Source organism: Eleginops maclovinus, chromosome 19 (assembly GCF_036324505.1).
Source record: "Eleginops maclovinus isolate JMC-PN-2008 ecotype Puerto Natales chromosome 19, JC_Emac_rtc_rv5, whole genome shotgun sequence".
Classification (NCBI taxonomy): domain Eukaryota; kingdom Metazoa; phylum Chordata; class Actinopteri; order Perciformes; family Eleginopidae; genus Eleginops; species Eleginops maclovinus.
This window is the reverse complement of record NC_086367.1, coordinates 16,018,234-16,032,089: the sequence shown is the minus strand read 5'-3', so window position 1 is coordinate 16,032,089 and position 13,856 is coordinate 16,018,234. Positions and strand designations below refer to the sequence as shown.

Below are 13,856 nucleotides of genomic sequence, written 5' to 3'. Positions count from 1 at the left end.
TTGGCTCTTGCGTAGTGAGGGGGAAACTAATGACTTTTTTCTCATTAGTTTCTACTGGTCAGATTTTAGCTCCTAGTTTTTTCAAACGGTGCAAAGGTGGCAGACAAGTAAATTACTCTCAGCCAACTTGAACTGAAATGTATGTTCTTCTTTCTTTTTTGTGCATGGAAATAGAAACTGAAATGATACCTCAATCTTTGAAAATGATCAAAGCTTCTGGCCTTTGGGTGGGAGTTTTCATCGCCGGCAGCAGACATCTCAGAGCCAGCTTTGCTGAAAGAAGCTCTTTCAAATTCGGTTGTGCGCTACTTACCGCAGCATGTCATGAAAACAAAAACTGTTTTTTTTAACTTTAATCCCTTTTCAACAAGCCCATATAGCATTGGTTATCGACATTTAAGAGGATACATCCTGCTTTTTTCCCCTGCTGTATTCCTCTCAGAAAGTGAAACATGTTCAGTACATGTACGCACAAATCTTTAACTCTTTGTATTTAAACTGAACTCACTCAACTGATTCATTGTTGTCACTGTTTGAATCATAAGCTTTAACTGTACTAAAGAAGGTGGAGGCATGCTCTTAAAGAGGCCCTATTATCCTTGGGATTTTCACTTTCTTGTAATGTATTATATACAGTATGTTTTCGTGCATGTAAATGGTGTGCAAAGGCTAAAATCCCAATGTTCCCTTAAGATGGAGTTTGCTTTGGCCGACAGGTTGATCTCCACCATTACATGACTCAAAACATTTCCCTTTGCAAAATAAAAGAAAAAAGATGTATAATCTAAACAGTCAAGCTAAACCTGACACTTTGACACTTTCGTCTCTCAAGTTTTACATTTATATCAGGATTTGTCATGGCCTTCAAGCCCGTTCCCAGAATTTGATTACTGGATTTATTTCTTTGCATGAATAAATGTGAAGAAAGGGTTAGGCAGCTGGATATATGCAGCCTCTGTGACAGGAAATCTATAAAGGACACATCTGTTTGGGAAATCCTCTCAGATCCCTAATTGAGGGGAGGATTTTGGATTCAGGGAAGTCACGACATTGACACTGCAGGACTGAACTGTGACCTGGTTAGGGAGAAGAAGTGTTGCTTTGTTTCAAGCTTTTAAACTTCTCCTCTGACTGAGAGCACAGAAGGTTATTTGAAATTGGCACGACCCTGATCTAATTTACTTTTCTCTCTGTTTCTCAAACTGTCAGAGGAATTGTCATCGTACATGCCCCAGATATACACACTTTTCATTTCCTCTTCATTATATTTCAGTGGGTGCTGTATTTTTTATTCATGATATTTCCCCTTGTTCTTTACCTTTTTCAGCTTCAGTTAGTGTTTTCCTACATGTCCCAGGATGCCCCTGACAACCAACTGTGTGCATTCAACTGTTGGGCCTATATCTGTCTAGGAAAACAACAGTGACAGTGACATTAAGATCAAGGCGGTGAGTTTTTCCAGTCAAGAAAAACAACATATCATGGTCCATTGAGGAAAAAGATTCTGTGCAACTGACCAGAAACTTAAATACGCTGTTTTTTCACTGCTTGATACATCTCATTGTTCATAGTTGTCTCAAAGAATAGAAACCTTTCAAAGCTGATTATATTGGACCCAGAGTGCAAGGTACACTGTGTTTATTAAAGTTAGAAAATATTTAGTTTGTACATTGAATTCCTTTTGCGATGTTCGTTTTATTTTGAATATATATATTCAAAATTATCATTATACCCACATTTTGAAATGTGTTATAATGATCTTACATTAAAAGAGAAACCTTATTTTTGATGATGCGAGGGTACATACAATAAATGCAAACTTATCTTAAAACAAGAAGCAATAAAAGAAGAATACCAAGGTCAATATAGAAACTAAAAACTAAAAAAGCTAAACAAATGTCAGAAGTAATGACTGTAAGGCACGATAATATTAGCAATTAAATCTTGGAATTGCCTGAACAGAGGTCATTTCAACGTTTTGTTGAAGCATTTTCCAAGTATGTTGGACACATACAGTTACAACAAGCAATTGTTACTAACTCTCTACGAGTTTGTGAGTGTGTACAATGGCTATAAACATTCAGTAAAGCCGGGTAGAGAGAAAAAAGACTGAGTTGTTGTAAAATATATTTGCAATAAAATAATAATATAATAAATAAGAACACACTAGAGCCCTTCGAGAACAGGCAAGCAGGTCTTTTTGGACAGTAGGCAAACGTGTATAACTATCTCCTGAAATGAATCTTAAAGCTGAGTGACAATTATCAACAATCATCTTTCTCCTAAATAATGGAAGCATCTTAACTTCTTAAAAGAGGGAACCATTTTATTCTTGTGTAGTCTTTCTTGCATTTGAAAAAAACACTTTTCCAGTTACTCAGTTATGGACCTCTTTTTTATTTATAGTTAGAGCAAAAATAGAGGGCTGTTTCATCTGCATAAAGATAGAACCTATAATCTAGGGTGAAAAGGTAATATTCTGCATCTAAACGGTAAATAGGATAGGTCTGAGAACAGAGCCCTGGTGAACTCCTTTTTTATTGGAGAAAATAGAAACTTAAATATAAAAGTCAAATGAAAAGCAGTGAGTGTTACTTTTTCAGTGCATTTAAGGAAATGACTGTACTACTTAATTGTTGGTCTCCTAAATAGATTTCTTGTTTCTGTATTGATCCTTTGCTCTAACACTGTAAAGGTTTATATTCTGGATCAATACTAAATTTAGCTTATATGGTGTGAAGCGCCATTCCGAAAAACACATTACCTTTTTCCATCATTTAATCCATTTTTGTAAGCATTACATTTCTGCAGTGTTTAAAAACAAATGCTATCAAATATTCCTTTAGATTTTTAATCTGAACACACATTCTGATTGCATTACAGCAAATTACTGCCAATTACTGCCAAAAACAGATTATACATTTGACCCTTTTCCCAGTCCAGTTGAATCATGTTGACATTGGGTGTGATCATGCTTGAAGGTTGGTGTTTGTTATGAAATAATCTGTATTTTGTTGATAAGATTATTGCACAAAAAAAAGGCCAGTGAATTTGAATCCCGCTGGAAATGCATTACATTTTAATGTGTTGCTGGTGCCACAGGTTGAATAGCATTTGAATCACAACAGAAGCAGCCTGACGTTGCCAGCCATGAGTATGTCTTGTTGATTTGGTGTGGCTTGTGCTGTAGATGGATTAATCGCCCGCACAGCTTTTCTGTGAAACCATCAAAACGATGTCAGCTCAGCTAGATAGAGATGGAACGTCTGCACGGACAATCTGCTCGCTTGAATCATCCATCTGCGATGCATCACAATCTCCTGCACATTGTTCACCCCGCATCTTTCAGCCTCAAAAGAGGGAAGGATTTTTCATGGCTGTACTGGCTGGATTCAGGTGAAACAATAGCTTGAAGCAGGCTTCTGGGCATGTGTGAATTTAAGCAGCTGTGGTTGCACGAACAATGTATTTTTTTCTTCTTGGTTTGTTGCCTAATCTATTATATTTAAAGAAAAATACAAGCTGTTTTCAGACTTGTTTTTCGCCTCAAACAGGATTATTCTAGCATGTTACTGATCACATAGCACTCTTAATGGAGTGGGAAATTATCCTGACACATATATGACCTAAAACCACGAGGAAATGGAATAAAAATATATTTGTTGAGGGCGATTTGGTTTCTGTGTCTTTGTCCTGCTAGCTTTGTGCTCCGTTTGCCTTTCTCCATCTTTCAGTTCGATTTGCAGTGAGACAGAGACATCTGTCTCACAGGATGTAACGCTGTAGACTCTTAAAGACTTTTCTTCTTTAAGGCTCTGTTGTAATCTCACACAGCTGTCAGATGCAGGAGAATATAGCTTTTCGTTTTGCTAAGTGCTGCTGCTTGTGCTAAACACTTTTATCTCAGAATTCATAATGCTGAAAGTATCCTTCAAAATTCAGTTAATGAATGTAGCAGATGTGCAACGATGATGGAGTTCTGTTAAATAATGTTTAACATATTACCATTGATCTCCCTCCTTATAAAACAAGACAAAACATCCCAGTTATCAGTTTCAAGATGTATTAATTTAATGTATGTTAACCAAACCACAGCCTGAAAAACTTCCATTTGTCACCCACAAGAGATTATTTAATAAGTTGAAATAGAATAAACATACGCAGAAATAAAACATAAGAAGAAGTTCAGTTTACATAGCTTTTAGGAAAGATTAGTAAACAATAAGGATAACAGGAATAATCAACATTTACATTATGAATACATTCGTCAGACCTGTTCATGTGCTTACCAAGCTTTCATTTTCCCTTTTCTGTTTAAGATGTAGGAGCAACTCACCACTTTATTCACCGAGCCATAACAAACTAGTCCCATTGTAAATACAGAGCAGATCAGGATAATGTTTTCCCACTGTTAAAGGTTGACTTAATGAATATCTCTTTCTGTTTTGTATTTGCATTTCCTCCACCCTCTGACTGATAAAGTTGAGACACTTTGATCATAGGCACTTTCTGAAATCATGAGGTTGTCGACTGACAAACACAAATTTAATATTTTATACATAAAGACGTGTTTTTTATATAGCCTTACATTCTGAACAAACTGTACATAATTATTTATAGGCCTTTCTCATCTCTCAGAGCTTAACTTCTAAAGTCTGATTCCCCCGCGGAGTTGAATTTGCTTAGAATTAAGACTGAACAATTCGGGGGGAAATCAATTTGAACTGTCACATGACGTGACCTGATTTAATGTGTACAAAGTCAAACATACTGGACCAAATTCTGATAAAACTGCGAGTGCACAAATTATATTTGTCACACTGTCTGCTTAACTTTTACCGTTCAGTATAAAAGAATTGTCTTATTTCCAGTCAGATTTAGCTTGTGACACAGTGTCAGTTCAGCCAATCAAAGAGGAAAATACCAAAAGTCACTCTAGAAATTCTTCACACATTCACAGTATTGTCAAGTGTGGTAAAACACACACCTATCGTACACTACACAAAATAAAAAACATTAAAACATTGGCCCAATTCCGGAAATTAGTCATATAACACATTTCCAAAAGTCAGAAATCCATGACTTGAAAAAATATTTAGCATGTTGTTTAAGATATACTGTAAGCAGGGTACTTTAACCATAACCCAATGAATGACCTTTCAGCAGTAAAAGGAATGACATTCAAATATACATATATACAATAAGTGAAAACGTTCATAAAGTAGTAATAACCTGATCATTTAATACATCATGGAAATAGCTATTTCCTCATGTTGTAAGGCATACAGTCATTATGCACAAGTCTAAGTTTGAAATCAGTGTTGCATCAACTAATATCATGGCTGAAAAATCAGACCACCTTAAATTATTTGTACATTTATGTATGTAATAGGTGGTCTGAGAAGATGCTCCCTAGCCTCTAGAGCGGAAACTTTGATAAATGTTAAAATCCTATCCTCACAAATGGATGGCATCATATCTCAGTGTGTATGACTTTGAAGTGATGCATGAAAACTTGAATAATAAATGATATTCCAGCCACTTCTGCCCACCAATCTGTCTGATCTCTCACTATTTAATGTCAAGCTCAATGTCAAGTGCACCCATTTCAGCACTTTAAACAGACCTAATGCTGTTTAAAGACAACACAAATAAAATGCCTCTAAGACAAACAAGTATCATTCGAATGTAACCCATTTGCAGTTGACCAAATCTTCAGTGAAATAAAAAGCCATGCCTAATTCATTTCAACATACAGTGAGAAAAAGAGTAAAAAAAACACCATTCAATCAAGCTGCATAACAATTTTCTGAAGTAACTCTAATGTATTAAAAACAGATCTTTAAAAAGATGAATAAATATTAATGCAGATACCTGTGTTTACCTTCTCACATCTTGATCTTTGATGCATATTTACTAAAAGGTTTCCATGCTCTTTCTGCAGTCTCTCGTGTCCATGTGTTGGGAAGAGCTGCATCTTGTGAGCGTCTCTTACCACCATGCATTTATGTACAAGTCAAATAGGTATTCTGTTTAATTCTACATAAAAAGAAGGGAGGAATGAACCAGTTTCCCATAGTCTTAGTTGTTTGAAGTGATGCAGGATGGATGCCATATGGCGATCACATAGTCTTAGATCCAGTTCACCACTGGGGAAGTTTGGCCTCTTCCTTGCTCCCCCCATCTTCATCTCCATATCAGTCAACATACTGCAATGGCGCAGATGAGCTCTGATTTGCTTGTTGATGAAATAAACAAGAGTTTGAGACCTACAAGGTGGTGTAGATGTAGACAAAGATGATCACTACCAAGTTGAGTATGGTCCCAATGATGCCCAACATGGCCAAAATGCTTTCCTCCTTACTTTCCTTGTCTTGGATTCCCTTTTCCTCATCTCTGTGAAGAGTGTTTACCATTTTCCCTGGAAAAGTCAGCAGTTTTCTTCTTGGACCAATCTGGAGTTAGCAGATAAGAAAGGAAAGGGAGAAACAATCAGTGTGTTAGTTACTGCAACTGGCTCATTTGTCCCTTTAAGATTGCCCGCACAGTGTATGTTGGATGGCGATAATGGCAACAAAAAAGTATTGGTGACATGGCTGGGAACACAGTTAAATAATTAAAAGGTAATTAACAAAATGGTATTTTTTCAGCTTTGATCACCATATAAATGTATGTTCTAAAAAAATACTGTGACATTAAATAGAATAGATTGAAAGCCGCCTTTGTGTATTTTTATAGTGTCTCAAATGCATTATTATCTCAAAACCACATCTGTTTTAAAAACTACTTCATCATGTAATCCAAGAGAATATGTAGAAAGCTATTCTAGTGCGTGGAACAGATGAACAGAATTTGCTCAGTTCTGACAAAGCCTTTTTAGTTTCTGCTTGAAATAAAGGAAGTTAATGTGTTGTAAAAGTTCTGCTACTTGTGAAAATGTATTGAAAACATCCATATTAATGTCCTACCTGCAAACAGAGTATTGACACACACACACACACACACACACACACACACACACACACACACACACACACACACACACACACACACACACACACACACACACACACACACACAGATTGTAATTGTGAGCTGTGTACACTGTATTGCTGCTCTCTGCAATTTGCACAACGTTGCATATAAGCCTCTGTAAAGCTATGCTTTATTTAAGGATGTGGAAAAGATTTTCCATCAGAAGTAAAAGACATTCTCCATTCCTTCAATAAAATATAATCATCCCCTGAATTTGAATGTGATAAAAAGGAAGTCAGGGAACACACGAGATTTACAATCTGGTGTTGAACAGCTTGAATTGTTTCATTAAAGTGAAATGAAGAATCAGACTGCTGGATAATTTAAATCAATTTGCGGTCACAGGGTTAAAGAGATGCAACGCTTTATATAACCCGTTTAAAATGCATTCATAGTTTCTCACCATAGCCTTCATAATGAATGTGTGCATTATGCCAGCTTTAATCTGGTTTTCATGCAGCACACTCCAGAGGGAAGTGAGGTTAATTGATAAGGCATGAAGTTTGGCTATTTTAGAGTCATGGCTTGCATTAATCATAACTGGTTGATCTATTTTGCTATACGTCTGGGTTATGATAGCTTTCTGTTAATTCAAGTTTGGGAAACTTGTCGTTGAAGAAGTCAGACGGGCAGTATCATTTCTCCAATTACTTTGCCTTTTACAATCATGAATAAAAAACAGCATTTTAGAAATGGTTATAACCACTTTGACATTTATTTAAAATGTCCAGTGAGGTGCTGTTTAACTTCAAATAACAAATAATAACATGGTCATACAGGTAGTATGACCATGTTAGATAGTATGATGTAACCCATATACTCTTGATTTTTACTTTGGTTCATTTCTGCTTTTCTCTTTGTGGTAACACTTGTTTTCAAGCAATTGAATAAATGTCCTCTTTTACCAGAATGAATGTTTGCAACTAAGAAAACTGTGTACTTGAGAATCCCGTTGATTGACATTTTACACATCAGAGGAACAGCCTTGGCAGCTCCTTGAGTCCCAGTGAGTGAGAAAAGACAGCGGAAACTCTTGCTCTACCAGACACTGACTTTTCAGCTGTGTTACTTCTTCAGCTGTGATCCGATACAAGTTCTGAGTGAGCCAGCACACCGGTGTGTGTGTGTGTGTGTGTGTGTGTGTGTGTGTGTGTGTGTGTGTGTGTGTGTGTGTGTGTGTGTGTGTGTGTGTGTGTGTGTGTGTGTGTGTGTGTGTGTGTGTGTGTGTGTGTGTGTGTGTATTGATTGATCAAGCCCGCGGTGGAGTATTAGAAGCTAGCTGTGTTTTTTCAGCCTGCGGGCGCAGCAGCTTGGCATCCAAACACCTCTCAGGAGTAAAGCGCTCCTTTTGCGGGTCAATGGTTTTTGTTCAGCGGTTAGCAACAGTAAGGCATGTAAGCTAATTCAGACTAAAAATAAACCTTTTAACTGGGAACTGTTCCCCTCAGTAATATGTGTGGAACCAAGACGCATTGCTTTTTTCTTCCAAAGTTTACAAAAAGATGTAATACCTTTGTACACAAAATAAGATGAACTGAACTGACATTCATCAGAAAAAAAAATGTTGTCTCAAATTCCAGTAAATAAAATGACCTTCCTAGATATGTATGTTTTCCTGGCAACTAATCTTACTTCAGACAGTTGTTTACTGTAATTAACCTTTGCAGAACCTACATCATAAAGCCTCATTTGCAGCCTGTCCTTCGTAATAATTGAAATGTATGTAACCTTCTGAAGGAGCTCCAAAGTGAAGTGTTTTCATGTCACCAGTGAGATTTCATTCCCCTTTTTCTTTGAGTAATGCTGGTGTTCTTGGACAGTTTGGCAGAGAGAAAATGCTCTTGGGAGAAAAAGGAACTAAAACTAACTGAGGTGATTTCAACGACATAATAAATGTAACATTTCGCAAGTGATATAGTTCCTAAGTCCCACTTAGTTAGGAATCATAGAAAATTCGTAATCGAAAAGTTTGTAATCGAAAGACCACAATCACGCTTTTGTGTTTGACCTTAAACCTTATTTAAAATGCCTTTCATACTGTAAAGGTCAAATGCCTTTTTGTTCAGGCCAGTTATATAGGTTAGGAGCATGACACTGATTCTCCTCACTGTAAAGCTAACATCCTACATGATGACGATGAATGATGTCAGTGTCAAATCACCGACATGTATTGTGCTCTTGACGCACATAAAAACCGCATCAGGTTCTGCTCCTGTGTTAAAGTGCACCCTCCTCCTCTGATCTGTAACAATGGGCTTTGATTGCCTCTCCTGGGGAGCACTGTAAACAGGGCTTCCCTCGACATGAATGGAGATCTTTGTGTGGCGCTCTGGATGTGCCCTCATGCATGAAGACGCCTGCTTGCTGCTGATATAAACAAGCGCTCAGCAAAAATAAAATATAACAAGGGGGGAAAATGTGCCTGAGGATGCTGAGGGAGATGGGGGAGGTCAAAGAGGAATAGCAGGGGGAGTAACAGAGTACTCAGATGAGGTACTTGTACTTTATTTGAGTGTTTGAGTGTTTCCAATTGGTATTAATTTTACTAGTACATTTACATTTAAAGGCAAATGTAGTCCTTTTACATACACGACAAATACCTGACAGCTGCTTTATATTTAGAAGTTGCTTTTCAAGTGGAGATTTTGCATAAAACAATAAATATACCCTCACAAAGGTCTCTTTGCTTTGGACCTACTACAAAAAATTGCCTAGTTGTTGTTGTCCTTCGTTGTGCTTCAGAGACTCTTCTCACTACCCGGATTTATCTAAAGATAGGTTTGCAACTAAGGACTAAATTGTATAAAAAGCATTATATTAAATCTAGCTTCACGTTGACCTGCTGTAAAATGCTGTTTACCAATGGAGACATCCTTATTAATGATCTAAATTCATATTTAATAAAATATCTGTCACAGGGGGAAGCCTGCTTTTACTATGGTACTTTAACTACATTTAAAACTAGTAAGATTTTCAATCAAGGAATTTTACTTGTAATGAAGTAGGGTATCATACATGTACACTTTGACTTAAAGGATCTGAATACTTCTTCCACCAAGAGGGGTAACGATATTAGTGAATGAGGGTCCAGGCTCTGCCAAAAACCTGGTGCTGAGAAAACAGATTTCCACAGCTGTACACCACAGGGAAAACCAACTGGGCGCCTTCATCATCTCCAGTGTTCAACTAAGAGCGTTCAGTGTCAAGTTGCAGCCAGTACTGGAATCCTGCAATGTGTCATAATCATGCCCATAATGACTCCCTGTGTCTGTTTTACACTCAGGACAAGCTGGAAAGGAAAGCCACTGAAATATACTCCCCTGGCGTGGCATATCCAGACAAGATACAGTACACTGTCTCCACTTCTCCACCTCTTATTGATTAGTCATTTGACGGTGTGCTATTCTAAGGCAGGATTTAGTTATCTCATTATTGATTCCTGTTGTCACTCAAGAGCTCATTTACAATGATCCCAACACTTCTACGTCTTGACTTATCCCCCCTCAGGGTAATCTGATCAGCTCATGGCCATCAGGGCCATTCATGATTCAAATGTCATACATTTCGATTTCAATATGATGCCATCAGAGTTTTTCTCTCACAAGGAGGGCTCACACCTGGCTCTTCACTTTTACAGCAACAGCCAGAAGCATATTTGAATTTTAAAAAAGTTGACGGAGTCAAGAGTGAGAGGGTGAAGCGGGCGATGCCATAATGTACCTGGGACAACAAATCCAGACACTCCTGCTACCCCTAATAAAGACTCACATCCTCAGATCAGATCAGTGGAGAGTGAAACTTTTTGCCACTTGAATAATCCTGAGCATGTCAAATGACTCCAGATGCTAACAGACTCTGACAGGCAGAGTTAGCTTTTGGCATTGTTATAAAATGGAATTAAACCACACAGCTCCCTCCCAAGTGTTTATGCAAAATACACACACGTTGACGCCCACCACATGCTGACACAGACACACATTCGGGAGAATCTTATAAAGATATGTGTATTTGCGGGAAGAGGAAAAAAAGAAAAGCTCATGAAATCAGATGAGATACTGCTAATAGTGAGTGTGACCCATTTTCCATAACATGTACTTATTGATCTGTGAGTGAGAGGAAGGTGACATATATCTACTTTATTTTGGAGTGGACAAGTATAGCATTTGAGGAGACGATCTTTTGTATTTATCCAAAAAGCCCACAGAAAAGTTCAGACATGCACAGCTTTAATAGATGGAATAGGAATGTTAAAAGGACGAGAAGCATGTAAACGTGTTAACAACATGAATCACAAACAACTCCCAAAGGACCATGTGTTTCCTGGTCACAGTTTATATTACCAGTCAAAGCAGCACAGGAAAAAAAAAATGGTTTAATTGTAAAGCAACATTTAGGGAGTCTCTGCTGCTTTAATCAATGATTCATACAAAGACAACTGAGCCTAGAAATATCCCACAATGATAAAAAATATATCATGAAGCATAATAAATTCATAGCTACACACAGTCATGACAAAAATGGTAAAACATTCATTAATTATTTGTTGACAGTTTACAGCTGCACATGAAAATGAGATTTCCAAAAAAGCTCTGGATGTGTGGTGAGAGTTTAAAGACCTACCTTGCAAAGCATCAGGAATAACATAGCATTGGACATGCTGGAGGGGGACGCCTTTCCATAGTGCACTGACATCCCTGGCAACTAAGGTGAAAGTCGACCCCTCTCATCCTCGGGCTGTGGAGGGGCACAGGATCCCGAGAGGGCAGGCTCGTCTTCAAGGCAGTCCAATCTCAGGGCTCTCGATGGATGTCGTACCCTGCAGCGGTCCAGTGTCTCCTCTTCAAATTTCATCTCACTAGTGGCCAAGTTCTAGCTGCCATCACTTTCTCCTCCTCAGCTTTGTGAGAGGGAAACTGTGCTGCCCACCTCCTCCCTGCTCTTCCTCCTCTTTCTCTTGTCTGTTCTGTTTGCTTTCCCACCTCTGCTTCTCTCTTCCTCTCCTCTTCTGCTTGTCTGTGAGGAAGGATGATGTCAAGTTGAAGAATTGAGTCAGTTGACGGACAGATGCGGGTGGGAGGGTAACAAAGCTGTTTCATGTGAACAATTCCATCCTCCTTTGTCTTTATTCTGCAAAGCTTTGAAAAAAAAGGAGATTTCGGTCTTGTCCCTCCTGCCAAGACTCCCCTAAGAAGCCTTATTAAAGGCTTATCTCCTTTGCCAAACTTTTGTACTGCTCAGCAATGTAAAACATGTTTAGCTGATCTCTTCAATATTTAACGAAAGGAAGAAAAAAGGCACCCCTGCTGAAGTGGTGGAAGCCCCTGCTTGCTCTACATGATGTGTAACCTAACATACCTTTTCCTGCGCTCCAGAGGCTGAGCGTGTATCTCCAACTAACTGAGCAGAGAGTCAACGCTGGACGGCTATAAAAGAGGAAGAGAGGCAGAGAGAGAGAGAGAGAGAAAGAGAGGGGGGTGCTGTGAAGGAACCCGTCGCCTCACACTGACGCTGTCGTGGTTGCTTTTGCTCCACAGGCAAGAGGTATCCCCTACTCCCTTTCTCCCGCGCATGTTAAAGCAGCCACGGTTGCCTGGCAACCGACTCAGGGGAGTCACACAGAGCCTGATGACAGGAGGCGTCTCTGACAGAGGCCCAGATGAGCGGTGAGGGTCTCCACTGGTGTGTTTCTGTGAAGATATGTGTGTTTTTATATATCTATATAGTGTGTGTGTGTGTGTGTGTGTGTGTGTGTGTGTGTGTGTGTGTGTGTGTGTGTGTGTGTGTGTGTGTGTGTGTGTGTGTGTGTGTGTGTGTGTGTGTGTGTATAAACCTGAACAGACTTTGGAATTAAATTAATTTCAAAATAAAATAGAAAAATCATGCAGCACATTAATTTAATTAGAATCGCCATCATTAATGGATTTGCGTCTGAGGGCAAACAAACAGAAGCGAACAGTAAAACTAATTATTTACTCTCTCAGTTTTGTAAAATGTGAGCCTGCAAATCCACCCTATTGGCCGTTATCTTGATGGTGTTGTTCTTTGCAGTTTTGGAGAGCTTTGGAGAAGCTACTGTAGCGTGTAAGCTGTGTTGTTGCATTCAGTTTTTAATATTAATCTGGGTTGCTGTAGAAAATATATCACATAGAAGCAGACAAGCCAGGTGTTGGGCGGCACGAATATGCTTTTTGAATAAACAGTGTGAACCTTTTTATTTACTGTTCAAACCAACACCAAGGTGATTCCTCTCGGATTCAACCATCCCATCCCAGTCGTCTCCCTCAGATTCACTTCACCCCTGCAAGAGGGAAGGACATAAGCTTTCAGTGTTTGAACTGCGAGCCGAGAGACTTATTGCTCTGTATTTAGGAAGAAATTACTCACTCCGGCCTTTCCATCCATTCCTCATTTGAAGAAAAAGGCAGTTTCACTACTTGAATATTTATAGTTATTCATCAATTCACAATTGGGCCTTTGGCTTTCTGCAAGGGATATTTCTTTCCAGTAAAGAGGACAGAATAAATGCTGACCTTTAATAACAAAAGTAGTCCGATGTCATATTTAGTTGCAGAGTGATCAGGTTTGTCTTTGCAATGCTGTTGAAACATCTTAATCTGAGGTTGTGTTATCAAATAAAACTGTGGAAATAGATTTGTCGTTAAACAATATTTCATTATGTGGACGGGTCGGGTTGCTAATGGAAATGTTTAAAATGTGAAACAGCTGGCAACAAACTAGTTTAGGCGTGATGTTGCTTTGAGCATGAAATGACCTGGAATGGACAGCAATAAAAATGGAAATGTAAAGAAAACATTTCCTGT

The 13,856-nt window shown here is 38.5% G+C and overlaps 1 protein-coding gene across 1 annotated transcript; it reads right to left on the bottom strand.

The window, feature by feature from the left end:
* Nucleotides 1–4,110: 4,110 nt before the first annotated feature.
* On the bottom strand, nt 4,111–12,419 carry LOC134881831 (protein TUNAR-like). The gene is made up of 2 exons (XM_063909401.1): nt 11,656–12,419; nt 4,111–6,455 (listed from the first exon to the last, which is right to left on the bottom strand). The coding sequence occupies exons 1-2, from the start codon at nt 11,725–11,727 to the stop codon at nt 6,270–6,272; spliced, it is 258 nt and encodes an 85-aa protein (XP_063765471.1). The 5' UTR covers nt 11,728–12,419; the 3' UTR covers nt 4,111–6,269.
* Between the last annotated feature and the right edge of the window lie 1,437 nt (nt 12,420–13,856).

Excerpts from the sequence above, each read along its gene's own strand:
- LOC134881831 (XM_063909401.1), bottom strand. The coding sequence starts at position 11,727 with ATGTCAGTGCACTATGGAAAGGCGTCCCCCTCCAGCATGTCCAATGCT. Across the intron at positions 6,456-11,655 it reads TATTCCTGATGCTTTGCAAG|ATTGGTCCAAGAAGAAAACT; the intron begins GTAGGTCTTTAA and ends TGCTAACTCCAG.